Raw genomic sequence first — 27524 nt, 5'->3', positions numbered from 1 at the left:
TTACAATGATTGTGCTAATTTGCAAGTTTTGGTGTCTATTGTGTTTGTGTTATCTGCGGTGTCATTGATGTGTTTGGATGAAGTTAAATGCGTTTGTTGTGGTTGTCGATGACCTGTTTAGTGTTATTCATGCAACTGTAACTGATCTTGATTGTGTTACGACTAAAGATTTTTCTAAGTTTGTGGTCTTTCGGGAAGTGCTTGTCTACTAGGGCAAGGAATCTGTGTCCGGTATTGGTGCTGACGTTTTTGCTGAATGGGGGGTTGTACCAGAGTATGTTGTTCCATTGTTTTTTCGGTTGTTAATCGTGGCTGGTTCGTTGTGTAGAGTGTACCGGTATCCGCATTCGTCGAGTGCTTTTTCGTATGGAGGAGCGGCTTGGTTGAAGGATGCTTTGTCAGATGAAAGGGATGACAGTCTTTCGTTAATGCCGGCGGGTATGTTCTTTGTGGTGGTTGGTGGGTGGTTGCTTTCGCGGTGGACGTCTTGTAGTGTGGTGTTAGGCTTTGTGAAGGGCTGGTAGGTGTTTTTTTCAGGTTGAAAGTGACGTCTAAGAAATCGATGGTCTGTTTGTTGGCTTTGATGGTGATTCGTAGTCCATTGTGATTAAAGATGCAGCATATTTCTTTTTTGATGTTTTCTGTGTCTCTCGGTGTGGTGTTTGAAATGGCCAGTCCGTCGTATCTGTAAAGTCCGATGTTGATGTTGAGTTTCCGCAGTTGGGAAAAGAGGGAACTTCCTACTAGCTCGCATGTTTCGGCACCGTCGTAGCCGCCCATTGTGACGTCAAATGTTGTATCGGCCTTCTTTTGCATAAGTTTTTGTTTGGGCATTAGGATCGAATGCTTTGCATGGGTTATGTTTCTTTCGTTGTCGGTGATGTTGTCGTAGGCTGAGGCGAAGTCGAGTGCTCTGTTCAGGAGGTCTTGGCTGATGGAGGGGTTGAATTATTCGATGTTAAACCAAATAAAACTGTGGTGTTGTTTGTTTTTAATGGCTTTAAACCACTCGATCACGGATGCTGTGTTTTTCCATTGATTGAATTCGGATGCTCTCGTGATTTTGCTGTTGATTCTGTCGAGGATTGTTTTGCTGATCCTGCCTATCTCGGATTTGTTGGGGTTAATTAGTCGGCAGGTCGGTTTGTTAGCGAAGTTCGGTTTGTGGTCTTTCAGTGTTATGAAAGCGTCTTTGTTAGCTGTCATGTCCACTCTGTCATCGATGCCTCGTTTCGTTGCGATGTTTTTGTTTTCTGAATGGATGGCTCGTGTGGTATTAGGTTGTGCTTTTTTGTAGGACTTTGTGTTATTTTGCTTTAGTAGATCGTTGTATGTTGACGGTTCTAGTTTATAAACGTCAGCGGCGATGAGTAGCTTGGTTTCGTTTTTTTATGCGTTTGGTGTCGTCTTCGTCGTCTTCAGAAAAGGGTTGTTTACTTGTTTGAGTTTCGTCGATTGTATCATTTTTAGCATGTCGTCTTCAAATTCCTTTAACTCGTCGATCGAAGGGGGGTTCTTAGTAGCCGCATGTGTCTTAATATTTATAATATACATATTACAGAAACTCCTACCTCGCCAAAGCCTCCTTTCCAAAGTTTCTTAACTTTAATTAGGCCCTGGAAATCAACGCTGTCCAAATCTTCCACTCTTTGCATTTTGGTAAGATAATCGGACATCTCCTGACTTTTTCTTTTTCTATGGATCTTTGCACAGAGCAATATGGAAAAAAATTAATTGTTAGTGATGCCGATGGCTTAAGTTTTGCATAGGAACCTTCTGCATCCGTGACTAAACCCTTAGCCTTTAATACTGATAAATTTTCTAGATGTTACAGAAACACCGCCAATCAGAAGGCCAGAGAGGTGCTAGATTATTCTATATAGTTTGAAGAAAAAAACAACAAAACGAAACAAGACAAAAATAAAGAGTACACGGAAGTGTCTGGGTCAACTGCCAATGCCAAGTTCAAATCTCGTTAGATTATATCACACGTGAGCCGCACGTGAATACGAAATAAGAAATTAAGGAGGAGGAGAAGATTGTAGTTTGAAATATTGAATTAAAAACTAATTGTAACATTGTATAATATTCACGTGCTTTGCATAAGCATTAATATGAAAAGCTGTCTGAATTATTATTTCTCACGTTTGTCGTTTATAAGTAATCAAATGATTGCTTGTCTTCTTGTTCAGTCTGGAATAAACGAGCAATCGTAATTTTTGAAAGACAAAAAATTCACTCTCTTTACGGTCAATTGTTTTGGTCTTTGGGATGTTTAAAAATGTAGAAGTTGAACACGGACTACAGATGAAATAAGTAAAATTTAGATCACTAAGGCTAAAAATTATTACTCTTCGTCTAGTTCTGTACTCTTTCCAAGCTTGCTGTATTAGGTGTAGTTGAAACCTTGACAATTAAAAAAAAAATTTAAACTAAAGACTTGCTCAGTTTGTTTGTTTGTTTGTTTTTGTTTGTTTTTTTGCCACAGCGTGATTTTTATCTTCTCTGGCTTAAATTAAACGAAAATGTTATCGCAGGATTTGAAGGTGACCTAAATATACCAACAGTTCTGATGAAACTTTCAAACTTCAAGGTTTGATAGGGTTTGGAATTTGGAATATGCCGGGCCCGCTCTACGCAGTTCAGCTATATATTAGCAAGTAGTCCTTCCAGTTCGGAAGCTTTAAAAAAAGAAATGATAAGAAGAAATCAGCTACGTTTACACGGCATAAAAATCAGGTTACTTGTCTTTGTGCTTCTCCATCTTTTTGCGGGAGTCGTTTTCAAAACTGAAATATAGAAATGATAGCGTCGCAATAACGACCACTTATGATACTTTGTTTTAAATCAAGTTTGGCAAAAAGAGAGCCTCGTTCCTTCCGTTTATTGAGTGCATTTAGATGTTCAATACCTTGAGCTCGCCTAAAACACAATTTTTTCTACTTAAACTCTTGGATATTCACATTTATGTTCGGTAGCCAGTAAAGTATTTTAATGGTTTGATAAAGGTAGCCGCACAATCGGTCTGTAAAAGTTTTCCGTTGTTTACACACCAACTAAAAACTTTTATCGAAATTGGACTAAATGATTAAAGACCTACCTTTCTTTGCATTCTGTTTCTGACTTCTGCGAAAAATATTCCCTTAAACATGGGAATGTAAAAAAACTTATCCAAGACGTTACAAAAACCATCTTGGCCTTCGTAATGGTTTCTTGAGTCTGATTCACAATTAGACTGCGTCATTATAGCAGCATTTTCTATAAGCGCGCCAGGAACAGAAATGCAAGATTTGTCCGCTGACCTACAACCGTGGAATAATTCGGTGGGGCTCCTTGCAATACAAAATTAGCCTTGAGTGGAATTTTCGATAAAATACTCCAAACATTTAGCTCCTACGAAAGAAATACTCAAAAACGGCCTTTTCCCAATACTCATCAATTACAAAATTCTAAGCGTTCTTTATCTGAAATTCCTGCTTTTGGCACAATTTTGTTGATTTGGAAAATTGAAAATATTCTCGGTTTTAGCGACAAATATTTAACCGATTTACGAGCTGATTATATAAAGAACATCTCAGGTCCCTCAAAGCATTTGATTTCCTGTTCAGCGAGTCAAAACGCCGATGGCCGTGAAGAAAGTTTTGATCAGCGAAGTGTCTTGGAGATACAAAACATTGTAGTTGGGGAATAAACCTTCTTTCCAACTTCTTTCTTACTCTGTTCGAACCCAACCATATGCAAAATACTCTAATAACAGGCTGACTAATAAGAATTGCATAATTCAACAGATTCAAAGTTGCAGTAGTGTCTTCAGTGTATCTATTCCAAAGAGGTCTTCTATCTTTGTTTATTTAAAGGTGGTCCTTACCAGCAGTTGCTGAGAAGCAAATTTTAAAATTTTTTCATAACCATCTTTGAGGGTATATTTATCTTGTGGCGGCATTACTGTTTATGAAGGCGGGTATGGCCCGCCCCCAAGCCAGCTTTGCCGAAGAAAATGTTGAGGGCTTAACGTCCAGGCCAGTACCCGCATGCATCCCAGCCACCGAAGTATCCGAAGGTGGGTTGCAGATGACTCTGTGTGTGCACCAGCGCTAATCAATAGGGAAATTTTCTCTCGATTTTGTCTAATGACACGAGCGGTGATCAAAGTCGCAAATGAATCCGTTGGTGTTGAATCCTTAGATTGCGATCAAAATTTAGTCTCTTTGATAAATGTTTCATTGTCGATATAAAAGAAAATTTTCTGTTACATTTTAAAAGTGTTAGATAAATTCAAGCTACGGTAAGGTTTTAGTTTCTAATGATGTCAGTTGAGTTTTAAGTTTGCCGGCCATCAGGTGCACCTGAAAAATTTACAGTGATTTTTGGTCAGTCCAAATTTAACCTATAAACGCCGTGTTATACGCTTAAGCCTCACTCAAGGAATTATATTTCTGTTAGTAATTCTTAACACTAATTAGTGCCAGCTTTTGCTTGTTGTGTGACCGCGAAGGCGACGAGAGCGTGACAGGAAACGGGTGCATGGGAAATGACTTCATGATCGGATCAAACGCTCTTTACATGACACTAGGCAATAACTCGTCAACAAAAACACTTACTAAACTTTGGAATCGTATGAAATTTCTTAACAAGCATTCAACACTCTTAAGAAGTTTGAAAGAACCTCTCGGTAGAATTTCTGTGAAAATTCCTGACTACTGGACATTTAGTCCATGAGACTGTCCCTGGCCGCTGGGAAGTTAGACTCTGCGTTACATTCATATTTGTGACCTACTCCGCTCCTTAAAACGAAAAAGAAAAGCTATAAATTTATCTGACGTTCAGTTCCAGCATGATGATTGAAAAGTAAAATAGCATGCACGACCAAAAAATAGATTCGTGACTTACAAATTTAACAAATGATACACCATTTTTTGTTTTGAGTTCAATAAGCTCATAATTGTATTCAGCTTCTTCGAAACTGCTCGTGTTACCAAGTAAACCGTTTTGTTATACGCTTGCGGGGAAAATCACAATTTCACAAGAGTTACAGGTGAGTACTGGATTAATGACTAAATACACATATGAAAAAAAATTTAAACTTACGACGAAAGAATCAGAGAAATATGACATTAATTCGTCGTAAGCGAGGGAGAAAGAAAAATCTCTAGTTTCCCTCGAGGATTCGAACCTTGAAATTCAAATTTTTATGATCTAAATCTCCAGTCCAAAGTTACAAAAGACCTCGTTAGTGAGTCATGACATACGCTGGGTTCATATTTGACAAGACTTCCCGCATTCTCCTGGGATCTGAATCGTCGAAAGCGTCATGTCTGAAAATAAATAAGAAAAGAGAGTAAAGTTCAAGCTCCATCGTCGAATGAAGAAATTAAAAACATCGAGATCTACGGGTTTAGAGATTGAATCCTCGAAGATGCTTAGATTCTCTTAATTACACACTCGTGACGGATAAAAAGATTTTTCTTTATTCGACCCCCGAGAAAAAAAATTCTCCTCTCTCTTCATTAGTTTGAATTCGATGAAGGAATTATTTCTCAATGCTGACACTAAAATAAACATAATAAACATCGAAGTAGCTGATTTATCTGCCCAAGGGAGATTTATGAAACTACAGCATGGCGGATTCCAGTGTTATGTGCACCGCTTGAGCTCTTGGTACAAGAACAGTATAACTCGGAGGTTGTCTTATCCTTGTCAATTCAGTTTTATATGAAGGAGACTGTCCTTCTCCGGGGAACTGAAAAAAGGATTTTGAATTGCGAATATTTTGTGTCCTATATTGAAAAGAAAATGACTGAGCCTAAGTCTCAATCGCAGGATGCAGTAATAGGAATACAGAAACATTAAAAATATACACAAAATTGGAGAGCAAGAACAAAAACAAAGAAAAAGACAAGCACGAGAACTTTCATGAAGTAAAAGAACAATTTTAATTTCTAAACTGGACATTTGAAGAGATTTGTTATTTACTCGTGACAAGGGATTGTAGACTGATCTATTGCTCGTTACTATGAAATCTTTCATGGTTTTATCGAAATTTTAAACGTATTATTCTTGATATTTTCAGGCATGTAGAAATAATAATGACAACTTTTGGAGGATAAACCGATTCAGAGGATGGCGGTTTAACAGGAACTAAAAAATTTTAATATTATAAATTAATATAGTGTAATTGTTCCGAGGATTAGTCTCGGGGATTATTCAACAAAATTCACTGAGCCTGCGGCGAGTAATTGTTAATCATGACACGTAATACCCCGCAACTGGACAAGCTCGATCATGAGCTTAAGCAGCCGTAAATTCGCCCAAGTTCCTTCTCAGGATTGTTAAGGACCGCGACGATGGTTTCGTCAATAAGGGATATATTATACAGAAAAATTATTTGTATAAACCAAGAGGTTACCAAAATGAATGAAACTGCGAGACTCGTTGCAGTTTTCTTTATTTTGACTTATAAGGAGATATACTCGTGGCTCCTTTGTATTTAAAACTGCTGGAAAACGTTCTATGTTTGTGAAACAAAAAAATGTCTGGTTAAGAAATTACAAAGTGATGGACCGGCTACAAGCACATCATTTCTTTTTTTCGACTTCAATGTGGGAAATCCTGAGAGAGCACATCACACCCTCTCGGGTGGCTGATTCACACACAGCTGGATTCGCCTTAATCTTGTTCGCTCGTGGGTTACACCACATGAAAAGAAAAAAAAAGGACGAGAAATTGGAGTAACGTGATAAAGAGCAAGGTGACATAAAAATTAAAAATTTAACCCCAAAAACTTTAATTATTACGAATTCTTGATCATGTATGAAAATGAAACTTCGCCAGCGTTACCATTTATTTATTTATTTACTTTTTTGGAAGCTTTGCAAATATCGTTCGACTTCCTCAAAAAATATATTTTTTTTCATCAATTTAAACTGCTCATCCAAAAGGTGATTTGTCGTATTTCGCGGTTCGGTCGGAATTCAGTTTTGGCGGGAATGCTCTTTGCGCAATGCAAACGACATTAGCTCATGTGTTTACTTCGGAAGGTAAACATTTAGGCTCAGAAAATGCTAATGGTTGCGTAGAATCCTGCTCTGAAGGACGCGGAGAATACCACGCCTGTCTAACAAGAGAAATTTCCATATATCCCCTTTCAAATTATACAGCAACAGATTCTTTTATGTCAGCAATGCATTTAAAGATATTTTTTAATTTCTCCATAGTTTTGTGATATCTAAAGGTTTTTTCAGCTTTATTTCGGTAATAATAATGAATAATAATTCATTTTAATAAAGTTTTATTTTTCATATTTTTGCCGTTTTCTCTGGCAATAGTAATAATGTTTATCAAATGATTGAATTTCAGGGACAAACGAAAGTCAAGTGACATCAAATGACACCAAACTGGAGGTATACGATGATCCATTAAGAGGTGAGATATTAGATTCTTTAAAAGACGCCTCGGTGTGGTTTTTAACTAGGCACATTTCCTTTAAGTTTTTTACCTATTCTTTGAATAACTTTTGAAACAGAAACTATATGTTCGAATTTAAACTTTATCAACAGAGAAACACTGAGTTTTATTGCTGCGTGGGTCACGAACAAGCTGTAGGTGTGAGGTGTACAATTGTATAGATATACATGGAATGAAAATCATCATTAAATTTATTACCGCTAGAAATACAAGAAAAATGTAATGAAAAAATTAGTATCGTACTCAGTATCAGGGATAGATTTGAATCAAAATCAAAGAAAATGTCGAGAATGATTCTCATTTACGCCACGTGCACTTTTGCAGTTGCTTTATAAATTATGAATCACTATTATTGCTAAATATATCCTGATACAATTAAAAAACATTTGTGGTAAAACATTTGTAACTAAAGGCGAGAGGAGACTTATCGTGGAAATCAAATGGGCAATAACGTTTACAAAAAGTTTTATCTGATTCTGCGTTCCTTCAAACACACCACACCATATATGGCCAGAGTTCCCGAATTTCATTGGTCTGGAGACCATTTAGAAGTGATTCAAAACATCATCTTAGAGTTAACGGTTTGTAAAACTTACAGATATCAGTGGGGTGAGGGTTAATGGTCGGCGGGCCCATGTATACAGTAACCGACTGTTCAAAAAGAACGAAAGGCCTGTAAAGGATAGGAATTAAAAAGGGGATCTAACGACATGAAAACGAAACCTTGTTAAAACGAAATCATTAATGTTAAACCGCTGTGTTTTCAGATATAGCAAGAGTATGTCTCGAGGAAGGTAACAAAGAATACAGACAGGGAGAACATCAAAACGCGATAAACTCCTACTCGGAAGGTCTTCAAGTGAACTGCGAAGATATACGGCTGAACGCCAAGCTTTGTAGCAACAGAGCATTAGGATGAAATTCTCATGCAAAGTTTCATCGCAATTGTGAGATATTCTTACCGTAAATTATGAAAAGTATACTTGCCAAATAAATTGCAAAGCAACTAATAAGAATATCGAAATTCCCACACAGATTCGAAGACCAGAATCTCAGGACTGTTGTTGTGCGGAGGTTTATCCGTTCTGTGGTTAAAATTAATTACGCGTCCAATTCACTCAGTATAACATCTTCCATTTCGAATTGTTGCGTCTCAGCCGGCTTACGATTATATCAAGCTAAAAAGGAACAATTTAGTTTATGGTGGTTACCCCTCAAAAAGTGCGTATCCTTAAATCAAGGTGGTAATCCTCTTACGTGACGTCATGTCCTCCCTCGCCAGTCGTTGTGACTCATATTCTGCTGACTCGACTACCAAAATAATGGCTCGGCTATCTGCTAACTTAGGAATCAATGAATTTTTTAAAAGACGAATTTTATGGAGAAAAAAAGCAAGGAATCTTCTCAAAAGATGCCCGGAAAAGCAATCAAATATGGTCAAAGCACTTGCAGGGTCATATAGTCTAAAGCGAAGAAAAGCTATAGAAAAACCGAAATTCCCAGATCTGAGTAATTTTTTTTTTTTCATGGTCTTCAAGGTTGCAAAGAACAATACTTTTTCCGAAACACATCGTTCCCTAAGGAGAATTGAAATAATTTGTAATACAGCACTCAGGAAATTCGGGTATGCGTCGGCTTATTCAGCATAAGAAGGCAACTCCAGCGATGGACTAATATGATACCAAGGAAGCGTAGAGCTGCTTCTTTGATAAGTAAACCACCAACTAAAAATCAATATGAGGAGAATTGCCCTGAGATGAACTCTGTGAGTTTCTTGTGATCATACCCAGTTGCCAAGTTTGAAATATCTAAAGGACAAGAGGCGAAAAACGAAGGTGTTTGACCACATTCTCTTAAATCTGGGTCAAATCTGGGTCAAAATGTGAACCTTATCTCCCCCAATTTTACCCGATAAAATGATTTTCTCCTGGTTTTAACTAAGGCCAAGTCTGGGCCAGGTATAAAGACGGATACGTAAATTGGCAAGTGATGACGACTGATACTTACTTCCTGAATTCCTTAGGAAGCTACTAAGAATGTCTCAATGATGCAACAGTTTCTGTTCAGTTGGAACCCAATTTAATCAAAGCTATTAAGAAAGGTGGGTGTTGCAGTCAAAATTCATTAAACCACTTTGCTGTGATTTCTTCAAGAGAATTGTATGGATTACGGCAGCTGACTATACCTCGGGTGTCAACAATAACTGGCCCGTGGATGTTTGCTACGTAGATAAAAAGTGCAAGTTGAGGTCAGTGAGCTATAAATGAAAATTAAACCAGTAATGGTTCATTTACACCAAAGATTAAATGTTAAATGTTTGAAGTCGTTTGTTAAACAAAGTTTAAATTTTTCTTCCTAGAATTAGTATAAACCGATGTTAGTCGACTTCAAATATAACATATTGAAAATGCAAATGAGCGATTGTATGAATTCTATGGAAAATTCAGTTTTTCAGTCCTCTCTTTCTGGTTTCCATTCAGTTAAACCCGGTTTGACTAAAAATGTTTTGCTGATGTGAATGGGGTGTGAGACGATTTTCTGGCTACTTTTATATGTGGATAGTAATTAATTAGATACCTCACGTCATTACCTTCTCAGCCGCCAGTGCTTGCATGGAGCTTTGCTTGTACAAAGAAGCAAGGAGCTGGCTACATATGGGATTGGCGGTATCCTTTGACGAGTGTTTCAAACGTTATACGCAAAGAAATGCAAGCAGTGTTCACTAACACCAAGCTGAGCAGTTAAAAGAAACTAAAATATTTTCAATTATTCCAAAACATTTCATTTGACAGAAGGGGCATTTTATCTAATTCGCAGAACGCCCCTCATCAGTGTCTCTCTAAGAATATCAGCAGGACGCCCAAACCAAACAATGATTACGCCTAGTGAGCTTGTTAACACTTATATTAATATTCACTCTGGTAAGAAATATTTAAAATTGAAAATCGTAAAAAGAAATCCACTTTCGACAGTTATGTCCTTTTCTAAGGTTTGTTTAGGGAATAGCGCATGTTTTTTAGGGGTGTTTGAGAAAAACACCGCGAGAGCGATGTTTCAAAATTCTGCAAAATACCACGAGCTTCCATTAAAAGAACGTCCGGTGACGCTAACCCAAACTGTCTGACTCATAGTCCGAGTCGTCATTCTTTCTGAGATAAAAACTTCTTCAGATTCACATCAATTTCCTTGGCTTCGAAGCTAATAATACACGGACGGATCCGTTTTTCTTCAGCCCACGTCGTCAGAACTGTTGGCCACATAAAGGTCTTCATAATTTTCTTGGTGTTTACATTTGCCACATTTTCGATAAATTCTTGAAGCTATTTCGTTTCACAATCTAGAAATATTTCAGCCATTGTTTCAAAATTAGTATCAATATCATTTCAGTTAGTGTAAAAATGCAAATTTTAGATGTAAGGTTTTAGGATTTGACTGAAATACTTACTTTCTCAGCGATTCACATACATGAAATGTCTCAACTTATGGAATAATACCTTTAATATTTTTATTTTTATTGAAATTTGTACACATCCACTCATCAGTTATTTATTCTTAACCCGTTTTAAGATTGAGAAGGATAAGAAACCTCTGCTTCACTTACCGATTAAATCTCAAACAATAATAGAGAGCCAAGAGCGTATTATGGGAAATGCCAAAGAAGACAGAGAAAAGATCGAGGAGGGAATCCGTTGTAGCCTTCTAGGAATAGCTCATCATAATCGAGGACAGTTCAAAACAGCAATCGATTACCATCAATGTCATCTAGAAATTGCTAAAGAAGTGGGAGACAAGGCCGGAGAGGGAAGAAGTTATGCCAATCTCGGCTGCGCTTATGATAGTCTAGGAAAGTTCAAAACAGCAATCGATTACCATCAACGTGATCTAGAAATTGCTAAAGAAGTGGGAGACAAGGCCGGAGAAAGAAGAAGTTATGCCAATCTCGGCTGCGCTTATTTTGGTCTAGGACAGTTCAAAACAGCAATCGATTACCATCAACGTCATCTAGAAATTGCTAAAGAAGTGGGAGACAAGGCCGGAGAGGGAAGAAGTCATGGCAATCTCGGCCGCGCTTATGATAGTGTAGGACAGTTCAATACAGCAGTCGATTACCATTAACGTCATCTAGAAATTGCTAAAGAAGTGGGAACAAAGGCCGAAGAGGGAGGGAGTTATGCCAATCTCGGCTGCGCTTATTTTGGTCTAGGACAGTTCAAAAGAGGAATCCATTACCATCAACGGGGTCTAGAAATTGCTAAAGAAGTGGGGGACAAGGCCGGAGAGGCATTCTCACTCTGCTCTCTTGGAAAAAATTTTGAGTGCGAAGGAAATCTCAAGAGGGCCTTTGACTGCTTTCACTCTTGTGTAGAGGCGTATGATAGTATCAGGGCCGGTCTGAGATTTAACGATCAGTGGAAGATTTGGTATCGTAATCAGCATAAAAGTGCATATACAGGATTGTGGCGTATAAAACTAATTCAAAATGAATTTGTCAACGCCCTTCTCGCTGAGGAAAAAGGACGTGCTCAAGCTCTGAAAGATCTGCTGGACACAAAATATCAGCCCCGAGATTCTTCAAGGAACAGCGGCCCGTTCCTTACCCTGAGTTTTGTTCCAACAGGTACAGTTTTCATAGCTATCAGTGGACCGTGCGTTTACTACTGGGTTTTCTTTGGCGACGATAATGTCCAGTTGAGAAAGGTACATGTCAACAATTATAAGTATGAAGAGGCACTGGAATTTTTCATCGAGCAATTGAATAAAACTGCCTTGAAGGAGATCGATGCAAGAGATACTGTTAAATGCGAAAATCTTTCCCATGGCTCGCCGAAAGCGGAGGAAGCAGCGAATAATATGATTCAAGTTGATGTAAGGTACTCACAATCAAGTGCTCTACAGAAGCTTTATGACATCATCGTTACTCTTATTGCGGATCTGATCGAAGGAAACGAGCTTACAGTTGTTGCTGAGGGGCAATTTTGTCTTGTGCCTTATGCAGCATTGGAGGACTCGAAGTCAACTTATCTGAGTGATTTATTCAGAATTCGCGTGCTTCCGTCCCTGACGACCTTACAACTAATCAATGATTGCCCAGCTGAATTTCACCTGAAGAGCGGTGCATTGCTTGTTGGCGACCCATGTTTCGAAGAGATCATCTATCAAGGAAGACGGTTGGTGCAACTTCCGGGAGCAAGGAAAGAGGCGGAGATGATTGGACGAATCCTCAGTATTTCCCCCCTCATTGGAGAAATGGCAACAAAAGATGAAGTGTTAAAACGACTCTCATCAGTGGCTTTAGTACACATAGCAGCACATGGTAAAATGGAAGCTGGTGAAGTTATCCTGGCACCAAACACCACAAGAGAAACCCCTCAGCCTCAAGAGAAGGACTATTTACTGACGATGAAAGATGTTATGGAGGCTGGACTGCGGGCGCGACTGGTTGTTCTAAGCTGTTGTCACAGTGCTCGTGGGGAGGTCATGGCCGAGGGTGTGGTTGGCATCGCCCGAGCATTCTTGGGTGCTGGCGCCAGATCTGTTGTGGTAACCTTGTGGGCGATTGCAGACGAGGGAACCCCAGAGTTCATGAGTTTCTTCTACGATGCACTTGCTAAAGGCAAGAAGGCAAGTGAAGCTCTCAATCAGGCCATGAAGTGTCTGAGAGAATCCGAAACCTTCAAGGAGGTGAAGTACTGGGCACCATTTGTACTCATTGGTGATGACGTCACACTTGATTTCAGCGACATTTAGTTGCTGATCCATGTAATTATTCTTTTCATAACATTTATGCACTAAAAAGTAACTTTAAATCCAAATTAGAGATACATATTTGATCATAAATGCTGTTTTTGTTTTCTTGCTGTGTAGAGTTTAGGAGTTTCTTTTTTTCCCGAGGAAATTGAGATGCTTTTAAATTGAGTGAACACAGACTTTTTCATAGATAAATTGATAGGAGTAAAAAACAGTTTTCTGCTATAATAATTGTTGGGCAGTTTATCGTTTCATGTCGCATGGCCGAACGAAAAATTTTCTATGATCTTAACGATTCTCCCTGAATTATGACTTTTTTACTTTTCAGTTAAGGCAGTGAGAATTGGAGCTGTATCATAGAAAAGACGAAACCCAAGAAAGTAAAAAGTTGCCCGCAAGCGTTGATATTTGGAGCAGAAACCACACGGCTACCTACAAAATATCTGTAAGAGTCCTCTATTGAGAGCAGGGACAACCGAACGAGCCCTCAAGAGCCCATACTGATCTCTGCTTTTTCAAAAGTTGATTCTCCACTTGTCTTGAATGCTCTTATGAGCTATAAGGATTTGGACACGCAAAAGGAAAAGGACTTTTCAGTGTTTTGATCTTTAATGAATTGTTCGAACTAGGTTAAAAGTAATATCTTTAATTCGTGATGTCTTGAAATCATCATCAAATTTTTTTATTTAACATGAATGAGGTTGTTATCTACAAACAAGTTTTAGGTGTTACATTTACATTCAAGTTGAAACACCTAGAAAACGTTTTCCCACAATGTTTTTACAATTTTTTTTCTTAATCGGTTTTTGCCTTAAGGTTTATATAAAGCTATTACAGCCATATGCATGTATAAAGATTTCCATAGAACTTGAAAAATAATCAGTCGTTTGATTGCTTGATTATTTTAGTCGAATGGAAATTTTGATTAACTTTCGGAGGAATTTTAATACTTAGTTATAATTAGTTATTGTGTCATGATCATAAGATTTGTTGGAATTAAAATGGCAGATTTTTTATGGTCAGTATTTAATCCTAGTATTACCAATACTGCGACAGATTTTTCTTATGCCTTTGAACGTGATAGAGTGTTCATGTACTGGCATTGCGACATATTTTGAGGGCGCTGTTTAAACCAATTACCCAATTGCAAAACGAGAGGCTAATGAGACAGGCTCGTTCACAGATTTGGCTCAAATTTTGCTTGTAAACTTGGTTAAGGGTTTTTATCACGAAATGAATATTTCAAGATTGAAATTTGTTTTGCGCAGGAAATTACGGCTAACGGCTATCTGGAGCCCCTCCAGGACATGGAAACGAGGCTGAAAAAGAGCAAGTTTTTAATGCCTGGGCTTCCTTTGCTCTCTAATTGTTGTATCTTTTTTTATTGTAAAACAAATTTGAAACTCTTGTTTTGTGTTTTGAATGTAAATTTCGTCGAAAAATTAAAGGGAGGGAAACGCGCCATTTAATTAACTCAGTTTTAGGTGTTTTAAGATCCCTGAAAAATATCGTTAGTCCAGAAGCTTGTAATACTGTTAACATGTCGGGTTAACGAGTTTGGATGGAATTCGATAGCTGTGATTGGTGCAACTTTTGGATCAGTTTCTCTTTATGGTCAGCTGCCGCACGGCCCTCCTGCTGTTGTGTTTTTTGATCGGGCTTCTGGCTTCTGAGACTCAATTCCCTTGTCCCTGTTAATGTTGTTAGGGTGAAGTCTGACGTGAATTGCCTCTTTTACCCTGCATGTATAGAAATGGGCATCACGATCGATTAACTTTAGTCTTTACAGAGCAGGCGCGTTCGGTTTTAAGGTTGTGCTTTGAAACGGCAAAGGCCAGCGTCTTAGGGAGTAGGATATCCCTGTCGTGTTCCTTGATTCTCTCCTGTATAGGTCTACCTGTTTGGTCGTTGTAAACCTTTGCACACTCGCAGGAAATCCTGTAGACTACGCCATCCTGTTTAGCAGCGTCGACGTTATCCTTCGGGTGTACTAGGTGTGATCGAAGCTGACTTGAAAACAGTTGCTGTTAACAGAAGCGAAGTTTTTCAGAGAGGCCTTTGACGTAAGGCAGAACTGCGATGGATCTGAGCTCGGTGGGGGGTTCAGTAATGGCGGTTTGTGTCGTGGTTTTTGTTACTCTGCATGGAAGAGGAAGAAAAACCATCAGTAACAAGAACAGATGACAGATGTTTCTTCTCGTTGGAGATGGAGGACTTTGTTTTGCACGCTTGTAAAGGCGCATGTAAAGACACTTGGCAATACCGTGCGCTTTATTGATTGCGCCAAACTCTCCTTACTTGTAGTAGGTAACACCGAACTACATCTACGACACCCACCACAGTAGTCTTCTCTTACTACACCTATTGCACTAAACTACACGAAACTACATCAACCTGCACGTATTACACCAAACTTCACAAAACTTCACCTACTACCCTAAACTAAATCTACTACACCGAAGTCCACCAAACAATATCTACTACGCCAGACTACATCTACAACACTAAACTACATCTGCTACACCAAACTACACGTACTACACCAAACTAAACCTTCTACACATACTACACCAAACCACTTACAACAACTAATACCCAACTACACCTACTAAATCAAACTGCATGCTCTACACCAAACTACTTTATAAAATAATTCAAATAGTACGCGCGCTCTGATTGGCCATAAAACCATTTTACACGAGCGTATATAAACACGGTGTTCGTTCCTCTTTCATTAGTTATTTTATAAAAGAAATGTAAAATGGTTTCCGTGTTTACATAGCCTGATGTAAACACTTGGTCCAACCTCCCGCGTGTTTACATCAGGCTATGTAAACAAGGAAACCATTTTACATTTCTTCAACAAAGTACACCTACAATACCAAACTAAACCTACAACACAAAACTGCACCTACCTCACCTGCTACACCTAACTTCCTCTAGTACTACAAATTACTCCTACCACACCTACTACACGAATCTCTCGATTCTATTAAGGAATAAGTGTTAATTTTTTTTAAGATGGTGTGGAACCCTGTTCTATATTCGTGACGGAAATCATGAATGTATTACCGAAAATTGGAAATAGGAATAATAGTCTTTTTCAACGATAAATAATTAACCGATTTATAGGCTCATCTCAAAAAGAACACCTCAGATCTTTCAAGGAATTTTATCCTTAATCCTTTTAGCGAGGCAAAACACCGATAGTCGTGAAAAAGATTTTTATAAGCAAAGGTTGAAGATACTACGCACTGTAGTTGAATGTACCTTTAACCAGCGAAACCTGAAATAGACCAAACAGTAAAATTGTCCATCACAACAACAACAAAACAAAAAATATTTCAGTGTTTAAGGCTCCAGGTTTTTTTGGTTTGATTTGCTAGTAACCTGTATTGGTTAGGGTTGATTCGAGTGAAGGGTAAAATTGTCCGAAATTAATACTGACAAGTTTATCCTCATTTATTAAAATCAACCCTCAGACCCATTTACCTGAGCGTAAATGGGTCTGAGAAAACGTTTGAAATTCTTTGAAATCCACTTTTGCGAATGCAAAATAATTGCGTGGTGGCAAATACAAGCTTTCGATTTTCGTGGAATTTAAGTTCCTCGTTTGTTCTTGTTGGACCACAGTGTATGTCGCGGGGTCGGTGGCAAGTAGCCATCTTATTTTCCAACTATTCTCGCAGAGACAAATACATATTTTCTAGTCTATGAATTCTCGCAAGGAAACGCTCGAACGAAGAGAAGTCTAATTTTACGTTAGCCATTACGCGCAATAACCGCTGATTCATGGCACACAACTCACTCTCAAGCACCTCAGGCACCTCGTTCTCAAATACCTCAGGCAAGACGCGTAGCTGTTTTTGGGTGAAGATGTCGTTATACTTTCGCCAATTTCGCCTGCCCACTATTTGCTTGCCTCAACTGATCGGCAGCTTGCCATACGCTGTATAAGAAAAAGTCCCTGTTATTGGCAGCAACTTGATTTTACTCTACGTTCCGAGGCTTCCTGTTTTTAAAGTTTCTCAAGACGGTTGTTATTTGCCATAAGTTTTTGGAGAAGGAGGATCTCACGTAATGGATAGTTATCGGTGTGACAAACAAACAAGAGACACATTGATAAGTTCGATCGAAAATATCTTTTATTAAGTGCAATTGAACATCTGAAAAGAAGAAAAAAAACTTTCTATAAGTTACCACAACCTAAAGCTACGGTTAGCTTTTAATAATCAATGCAGTTTTTGTTACGAACATTATTATTATTTCATTCGTATTTCACTCATTCATCAGTCGTCGCTCGTTCAATTTTGAAATCACGCGTGTGATTTCACAACAAACTGCACTCAGTCAGTCGATTTTCATTAAGAATTTTCCTTGCCAGTGCAATAGGAAACTTATAGAGAACGATGTGGAAAATATACAAACTGACTCAGTTAGGGTGTGAGAGGTGAAACACTTGAGCTACTCATTGGAAAACAGGTCGGTTTATGTACGATATAAGACTATTTTTGCATCCATACAGAACCAGTGAAGATGCATTTGTTTCAATAAAATTGCTTATTCACTTACATTGTTAAGCTCACATCTTTTTTGACGTAGATTTGAAAAACCTCCAAACTCAGTGGTAATTAATTTGAAAGAGGGTCATCCTAGAACATGATAAAAAGACAAATTCGAAAAACGAACTGATTTAATAACGAGATAAACAAATGAGTTATTGGATGGGTTGATGAACTATGAGTGTGTGAAATAACTCAAAGGCAAATATTCCAACCACAGCTCGAACGTTGTAGTTCTTTGTGAACTTTGGTACGCTTGTTGCATGGTATTTCTGTAGAACGTGGCGAATGTTTGTTTCGGTTCGTTTGTATTTGTTGCATATTGTCTTATGGTGAAATGTAGACTTGTCATTGTTAGTTTTTTTGTTTTTAGGTGTTCGTCGGTGGGCAGAGCGTGTAAGCCAGGGAAAAGAGTAGGTGGCCACTTTCGCAACCGAACAATACAATACTTATTTAGAGCTTTGCTATAGACACATTTTTTGGAACTGGCGATCGCGACTTTAAATTGGCAATAGCCACTTTAAACTGGATATTTACCACTTCTACTTCAAAGTGGTGATCGGCAGTTCAAAGTTGCACAAGGTTTGTTGCCAAGGAAACTTGCCCTACTTTCTCAACCAATCAAATAAAATACTTAAAGTTATTGCATGTGACTTGATCATCGTTGTTTTTCCGCGCTTCTGACCCGTAACATTTATCACTTTACTTTTGGTTCTCATTTGTTTTCGTTTGATATTTTCATTGGTGCTTATTACCTTATCTATTTTTCTTTTGAAGCTTTGTCGAAAAGTTTTTTTTTGTAACACTTGTGGCGTCAAGTTGAGTCAAGTTGAGCAGAGAAACAATTATTAAGGCTAATTATCGTTTCCAAAGAGGTAAAAAAAAGGGGCCCGGCTTTGAATATTTTTTTGTTTTATCTTTTAATAAGATAATTTTACACTTACTGCAATGATGATATTTGCATCGTCTGACAGTAAAGATGAAAATCCTGAGATGTAGTTAATCTACAAAGAAGTAGAGAAGATGCAATTTTCAGGAAGCACTGTCTGCCATGAAACCCTTACAGTCAAATGGACTGACTTTGGATCTATTGACACTGATATCAGCATACCTCATTCTCTGCTGTCGTATTTACCGCGGATGGACCACATGCAATTGCGAGAGGTTCTGAAGACTGAAGACAGCTGAAGAACGGATGGTATTGAAAATTGTCAACGCCAAGCCTCACATCTGGGCATTTTTGGAGAAGCTGCTTATACAGAAATAAAAGATTTGTTTCGTTAGAATTGAAATACCTGACTTAAAAAATGAAGTGCACTATTTCCTCTACAGCGTTTGCCAAAAATATTAATTTAGAAATACTTTTAAAAGAGAGTTGTTTAAACTTTTTTCTGCAAATTACAGTGGGTCCTTTTAGTTCATCACAAAAGTTTGTGATCCGCAAACCTCAATGATCTAATTTTTTATTTTGATTTCAATTAATTTTGGTTCGTTCATAACGTTTATTTTAAATTTTGTTGAGTACACACCTCAGGGTGTCAGTTACAGCTTGAAAAATTTGAAAATATTGATCTGTAAATTTCTTGTAGTTCCTCTTGAACCGGAATCTTGGTGATTTTTGCGTCAAATTTACCGAAGCAATTCTATGATTCCTCGCGCCACGTGTGCATGTTAAATGCCAATGTTTTTAATCAAACTTAATTTTGCAGTGGGGCAGAAGGAGATCAATTGTCAGAGGTTATGTATGATAGTTTTGAGAAAATCGGTATCATTTAAAACAAAAGAGGACATCCTCACTTGTCTTAGAAGAAAGTTATTTACTTAAATCGAATAACTTTGGATTTCGTTGGCTGACCTTGAAAAGGCAATCTCTGGTCTCTCTCCCAAGCCAATTGGGGATATCAGGCGTTGTGTATACGATGTTTTCGAAAAGTTGTCTCTTGTCTTTACCATAAAATGGTAGCTGATAAGCAGAAAAATGAAAATATTTAATTTATCACTCAACGTCTTTCTAAACTATTGAAATGGGCTGATGATTTATATCACAGTGGAAGTTTAATTGTCTTCCAAATCTCTCGGTGGTAAAATATTTCCAAACTCTTTGATTGTCCCTTTGATGTAATTTGTTCTGTGACCTTTAGGATATCTGAAGACTAAAACAGATCCCCTTTTCGGGTGGAGTCTCCCCTTACCACGTTTGCCATAGGCGGGTGTCCTATTCCCACGGGACGAAAGGTAATGGCAATTAATGATTACTTCATTGTCAAAAGTTTGATTCATAAGCATTTGTGTCCTTCCGAAGGGCGAGTTATTGTGTACAAATGTAAACATATTTGCAATGTGTGAGTTGTTGCAATATTATTTGTACAAACCTTGCCGGTCAGCATCAGGAATAAAGTCACGCCAAAGGACCACCAGTCCACAGAGTAAGTATAAAACTCTCCCATGATCATCTGTAACAGATTAAGTGGAGGTTATTGGCATTGCAAAAAGTGTATTAACAAATTCAACTGCGTGAGCTTGGTTGAAACATCAGTGTATTAACAAGGGCGCGGTCAGGATCGTGTAGTAGGGGGGTCTTTCTACTTTATTTGTTGTCCGAAACTGAGGGCGGAGAGGCATAAAAAATGTTTTTTATCGTAATTTTTCAGATTCTCATGACAAGCAGAGAGGTTACCCACCCCTTTATTGTCGAGAAAATTGTTGGGTCTCGTTTGACAATGCCTTGATTTAAGATTGACCATAGCGGAAGATTATAGGAATACATTTTACCCTCAGAGAAGGAGGAGAAGAAAGAAGAACTTTCTTAAAAACCTATAGAGAAGATAAATAATTAGTGAGAAAAAAACAGTAGCGATTTGAACAAAGACTTTTCAGGGTAATCTGCTACAAGCCTTATACCTCAGGCGCCATATATGGATAAGTTCCACATACTCCAGTGACTGCAAAGCCGACAAATTCGCTCAGACCGAAGTCTGACAGCTTCAGGTGGCCATTTGAGGTTACCAGAATATTTTCCGGTTTTAGATCTCTGATGAAATAAGTTGGCAAAAACTTCTTTCACTCATTTTTAGTGTACATTACAGGGCAAAACAGATTTGCATCAATTTTTCTGTTACAATGGAAAATCTTCTACCCGTTCCTTCTCGATTCCAATCCCATACCGCTCATGTCAATTGTGGCTCCTCGATTTCAAAAAACAAGTTTTTTTTCTTTTTCTCGACCGCTAGTGGTGCATTATGTTTCAGCCAATTTGCATCAAGAAAGCTGGTTAGACAGGGAAGGTAAGTTAGTCGACATTGGAATTAAGCCGGAATGAACGAGAAAATTTTTTTGTATCCTTGTAGCAATCGGAAAGAAATGGGTGCATACTGGCTGCGTTATTTTTCAAACATTTCTCTTTATCATTCCCATAATCCCTCTAGTTCCTGTTATTCTTGTCGTCAGTGTTATTGTTATCGTTGTTGTTGTCATTTTCTCTGTCGTTACTGTTATGGTTATCAATATCGTCTGTGTTGTTTTATAAAGGGTTCCAAAACACCGGGGAAAAAACAAATCTTTCTTCAGAGTGAGACATTCCAGAGTACGTTATGCCACAAACATACCTGTGGATGACTCTTTTCGAATTCAAATATTTCAATCCCAGGCCGATATCGACGGCGTAAAACCTGAAATACCAGACGTTGTCGTATGAATACTTTTAATTGACTTTCTAAGTTGTAACCTGGGTCTTAGTCAGAAGAAAATAAGCAACTGCAAGTCTGCAAACTTAAAACTGAATGCGTTGACAGCGGCATAGAAAAAGCCTGTATGTTGGTAAAGATTTAATGAGCATGAGTGACGATTAGGATAACAATTTTAAACACTTCCGGGATGCTCAGCTGTTTTCCTTCACAAGGCGTTGAAACTTCTTTTCATTTAAATCGTACCTGGCGCGTTCCTCACTCAGTTTTCCTCCCTGGGCTCGCAGAACTCCAGCAAAGTCCCCACCGGGCAAATACTCAAGCGCTAAGGCTGTTTTTGTGAGCTGAAACAAAACATTCTGTTTAGTTTATTGACATCAGCATCACGGCTGTGTTGATTAATGCTTTGTTTCTTTTTTCAACAAACTGGCGTTAATTACTTAATGAATCGTTCATTAAAATTCATTTAATCCCTCCCTAAGGCTTTCTGACTCTTCCTCATTGGAATTTCATTGACAATCAAATTCCTCAAGCTCCTCCCTTATGCCCTGTTAACGACGACTAATCCCTCCTCCCTTCCCCCTTAAAATCAAGTAGACCCCCCCCCCCAAATCCTTTGGACCCCAAGATTGGCTCGTAAACGATAACTAACTATTCGTTAATAAAAAAAAAACTGACTGAGATAGTGGCAGGCTCAACTTGCGTTCAGTTTAAAACAATGAATTCCTCAGCACGCTTATTGTTGCCTCCTGAAGGCATGATCACTCCACTGTTACGATGTGCAAAGTTCCATGGCCACGCTAGTAAAAGATTCCTAAATATGGACGTGTTTTATCTGTTCCTGTAGCCAACCTTTCTGTATGTATTCAAAAGCCGTTTCTTAGGTACATACTTTGATGGTAAACGCTCGGCATAACTGGGTAACCCTGGAACTCCCGGCCAAGTGGAGGAGGATGAATGTTTCTTTCAACACCATCGATTTGTTTGCTTCATTCTCCTTAAAGGTTTTTACTGCGTAATATCCATGGGTTTTTCGGCAATAAAATTGCGCTACCTGAAGTAGGAATAGAATAGCCAAGCATTAAAGAATCTGCTTAACAGTACTTTGAGCAATTTGCAGTGACATTAATTGACGCAACCTTTAGTTTTGGTTTTCCCCAGTCTTATAAACGCCGAACAACTCCGCGTTGCAGCAGCCCTCTTTCCCCAAGAAATTAATAAGAATTGAAGATAGACTGAACCATGGATCAATCCTTGAGACTAAACAAGTCATAACTATCTCTAATTTAAGTATCTAATTTTCCTAAAATTCCTAAAAAAAAATTCCCCTGATGGGTGGGCAACCACGAAACAGGCCTGTAAGGATGAACTTTTAGTTTATTTGTCTTCTTCCTCCCACAATATATATATATATATATATATATATATATATATATATAATATATTATATATATTTATATTTATATTATTTATATAACAGAATCTCCTACCTCGCCAAAGCCTCCTTCCCCAAGTTTCTTAACTTCAATTAGGTCCTGGAAATCAACGTCGTCCAAATCTTCCACTCTTCGCATTTTGGTAGGATAATCGGACATATCCTGACTTTTTCTTTTTCTACGGATCTTTGTACAGAGCAAAATGGAAAAAATTAATTGATTTCATTGGTGCATTGCAAGGAATGGTGATACGGGTGGCTTAAGATTTGCATGGGAACGCTCTGCATTCATGGCTAAACCCTTAGCCTTTAATACTGATAAATTTATCAAATGTTACAGAAACACAGCCAATCAGATGGCTAGAAAGGTGCTTAAAAATTGTATATAGTCTGAGAAAATGAGACAAAAATAAAGAGTACACGGAAGTGTCCGCGTCAGCTGGCAATGCCAACTTCAAATCTCGTTAGATTATATCACACGTGAGCCGCACGTGATTACGAAATAAGAAATTAAGGGGGGAGGAGAAGATTGAAGTTTGAAATATTGAATTTAAAACTAATTGTAGCATTGTATAATATAGTCACTTGCTTTGCATAAGCATTAGTATGAAAGTTGTCTGAATTACTATATTCTGACTACACTCAGACGAGTTATTCAATTAATGTGAAAAGTTTATTTAGGATGAGTCAGCCAGTCTTGTAGTATAAGCATCCTAAAATTGTCTTAACATTTGTACACTGAAAACCAAGGGTTCTACAAAAAGAACCTGTGCCACGCCAGATACGACAAACAGCAGCACAAAACCCTTAGGAAAGGGTAAACTAACCTGGTTACGCTGCTAATCAGAAAGAAAAGTTAATGAATGTCGTAATAGTTTACAGGGCTTTGAAAAAGAAAAGCATATTAATACAAAAGGAAAAAAAAAAGAAAGTGGTCAAACATAATACTGACCGACCAACAATGACTTCATTTTCCCATGAAACGCTTAAATAATCCGAAACTTCCATGATGCCACGCGAACCTCTTCAACGTACCATCAGAATATTAATTTCTGATGGCACGTTCCCATGTCACTCAAACGTCATAAATTACATTTTTTCACGCTTTTCATCTATAAGTAATCAAATGATTGCTTGTTCAATTTGGAATAAACGAGCACTCGTTATTTTTCCAAAGACGAAAAATTCACCCCCTTGCGGTCAATTTTTTTTGGTCTTTGGGATGTTTAAAAATGCAGAAGTTGAACACGGACTACGATGAAATTAGTAAAAATTTAGATCACTAGGGCTAAAAATTATTACCCTTCGTCTAGTTCTGTACTCTCTCCAAGCTTTTGGTATTAGTTTGGTTGCTTTGAGCTGTCAGGAGAAAAGAAGTAATTATATACTGATAAAGTTTAATTGTGTAAATAAACCAGTATGATCTCAATACTGTATTGTTTTTTTCACGTTTGTTATTTATTAGTAACAAAATCAATCATTTTTTTCTTCTTCAATCTGGAATAAATAAGCACTTGTAATTTTTTTAAAGACAATAAATTCACTCCCTTTACGGTCAATATTTTTTGGTCTTTGGGATGTTTAAAAATGAAAAAGTTGAAAACGGACTACAGATTAAATAAGTAAACTTTAGATCACTGAGGCTAAAAATTATTACCCTTCGTCCAGTTTGGTAGTCTCTCCAAGCTTGCTGTGTTAATTTGGTTGCTTTGATCTGTTAGGAGAAAAGCAGTACTTATATAATGATAAAGCTTAATTGTGTAGATAATCCAGGATGATCTCAATTTACGTTTGTCATTTTTTAGTAATAAAATCATTTATTTTTTTTCTTGTCCATTCTGGAATAAATAAGCACTAGTAATTTTTTCAAAGACAAAAAATTCTCTCCCCTTACAGTCAATTTTTTGTGTCTTTGTGATTAAAAATGTAGTAGTTGAACACGGACTACAGATAAAGGATGAGAAATGCAGAATACTATGGCTAAAAATTATTACCCTCCTCGTTCTTCGATGCTTTCTCCAAGCTTTCTGAATTAATTTGACGGCTTCAATCTGTCAGGAGAAAAGCATTATTTATATTCTGATAAGTAATTATATACTGATGATAATTGTGAATCCATTTCCCTGATAAGGCCATGGAGTCGAAAGGGAACAAATAATGTCTTTTAGAAAGAATCTCATCTTGTTGGATCGGATTACAGCTAAAATCGCCGAGAAAGTCTTAAAAATAACGAAACTTGCAGTTAAGATTTAAAAGACGTGACGCCTTTTGAATCTTAACGGCACATTTATTCTGCAAAGTAAATAACAATTTTGATAATGTCACCATAAAATATAAGCGTCTTAAAGTCGTCACGCCATGTTGAACTACATAATAGAGGTCTACTTTATACGAAAAGTCTCTTCTGCAGTCATCCACCTACAACGGTCACCTCCGTACACCGGCTGCCTTCCTAGAAATGACCACCTCCTCTGAAGGGCCACCCCTCTACACAGGACACCTACCCATGAACCGCCTCTTTCTTACAACAGCCACCCCCTCACAATGACACAGCAACTAAAGCGCGTCCCAACTGCAACGAGACTCATCTTTCGTCAAGGGCCAGTTTAGAAAAATATTTGTTGCTGAGAACCCTGTCAGCTCTATATCACTAAAGAGTGGGTGAAATGTTTGCAATACCTAATTAAGGGACGCTATGAAAAATGATTTAACTTCTGTTCCTTGCTGGTTCAGTCACGGTTAGGATGTTTTTCACAAGCATCACTGTTTGTTTGTTTGTTTGTTAGTTTATTTTGTTTTGTTTTTTCTAATCTATTTATTTTCATTGTGTTTGTAATAAGATGTCACCATAAGCACGTTTGAAGAGTTGGAAAGTTGAAGCTTAGTGTTCATGGAGTGAAATATCTCACTCTCGATTTGGATTTCCTTTAAAAAAGCGAATTCACTGTAAACTACTTGAAAGAAAATTTTTGATGTTAACTTTTGGTCCCCCCTTCCCTTTTTATTTTAAAATAACCCCGCCATTTTTTCAAATGAAATCGCTCCATAAAATTAAATGATTGAATTTAACCATGTATAGCTGTGATCATACTGTCATTACTACATCAAATTACCTGAAGTTCAAGTCTTTTTAATTTTAGTCGACGCCAAGCCCGTTGAATTATGGACGCGCATTCATTCTGCAAAGAGGACAAATATTATGATATCCATAGTTAAATTGAGCATCTAAAATATCCGTGATTATTGCCTAAAATTCCCAGTTTCATCATCTTAAAACTTCATATTCTGTTTATGTAGATATCAAAGGTCTATTTTTTTCCTGTGGAACCGCTGCGGCCAACGTTTTCTCCTTATAACGGGAACTTTCTCAACAACGATTAACTTTTAACAAACGCCACATTCTAACAATGCCCTCGTGTCAAGAACAACAACCACCTCACAACGCCCACCTCCTTATGACGGCAACCTTTTCACGACGTTTCGGTAACTTGAGTGCGTCTAAACAGCCGATTCAAAAACCCGACTGATGGGGGGTGTAACAAGATGTGTTTTCAAAGGCAAAAAATTCTCTCCCCTTGCAGTCAATTTTCTTGGTCTATGTGGAGGATTAAAAATGTAGAAGTTGAACACGGACTACAGATAAAATATGAAAAATATAGAAAACTATGGCTAAAAATTATTACCCTCCTCGTTCTTCGATGCTTTCTCCAAGCTCTCTGTATCAATTTGACAGCCTTGTTCTGTCAGGAGAAAAGCAGTAATTATACACCGATAAGTAATTATATGCTGATGATAATTGTGAATCCATTCCCCTGGTAAGGCCATGGAGTCGAAAGGGAGCAAATAATGCCTTTTAGAAAGAATCTCATCTTGTTGGATCAGACTACAACTAAAATCGCCGAGAAAGTTAAATGATAAAACTTGCCATCTAACTCTGCACCAACCGCTATTATTATCTCCTAGTACCTTGAGTTTGAGCTCTTCTTATTTTAATCTTTTCAATTTATGGCGGCAAATTTGCAGTATAAAAGTTCAATGAAGATGAAAAAGACGTGACGCCTTTTGAATCTTAACGGCACATTTATTCTGCAAAGTAAACAAAAAGTTTGACTGTGATCATACTGTTATTACTATAACAAACTACCTGAAATTCAAGTCTTCTTAACTTTAGTCGACGCCAAGCCCGTTGAATTATGGACGCGCATTCATTCTGCAAAGAGAACAAACATTATGATATCAACAGTTAATATGAGCAACTAAAATATCCATGATCATCGCATAAACTTCCAGTGTCATCATCTTAAAAACTTCATATTTCTGTTGATGTAGATATCAAAGGTCTGTTTTTTTCTATGGAACCGCTGCGGCCAACGTTTTGAAAATGGTCTTCTCCCCACAAGGGGAACTTCCTCAACAACAATTAACTTTTAACAAACGCCACATTCTAACAATGCCCTCGTCTCAAGAGCAACATCCACCTCACAACGCCCACCTCCTTATGACGGCAACCTTTTCACAACGTTTCGGCAACTTGAGTGCGTCCAAACAACCGATTCAAAAACCCGACTGACGGGGGGTGTAACAAGATGTGTTTACAAAAAATTCTCTCCCCTTATAGTTAATATTTTTGGT

General features: G+C 37.8%; 2 protein-coding genes across 1 annotated transcript; one reads left to right on the top strand and one right to left on the bottom strand.

Moving 5' to 3' along the window:
• The window catches only part of LOC136282710 (peptidyl-prolyl cis-trans isomerase FKBP2-like), a 100373-nt gene that overhangs the window by 16825 nt on the left and 56024 nt on the right, over positions 1-27524 (bottom strand).
• Positions 9140-13212, top strand: LOC131775297 (tetratricopeptide repeat protein 28-like). The gene is made up of 4 exons (XM_059091393.2): positions 9140-9229; positions 9618-9712; positions 10063-10130; positions 11591-13212. Exons 1-4 carry the CDS (start codon positions 9140-9142, stop codon positions 13210-13212), a joined length of 1875 nt encoding a protein of 624 aa, XP_058947376.2.

This window comes from Pocillopora verrucosa, chromosome 7 (assembly GCF_036669915.1).
Source record: "Pocillopora verrucosa isolate sample1 chromosome 7, ASM3666991v2, whole genome shotgun sequence".
NCBI lineage: Eukaryota > Metazoa > Cnidaria > Anthozoa > Scleractinia > Pocilloporidae > Pocillopora > Pocillopora verrucosa.
The sequence above is the reverse complement of the archived record's forward strand: the minus strand, read 5'-3'. Positions and strand labels throughout refer to the sequence as shown.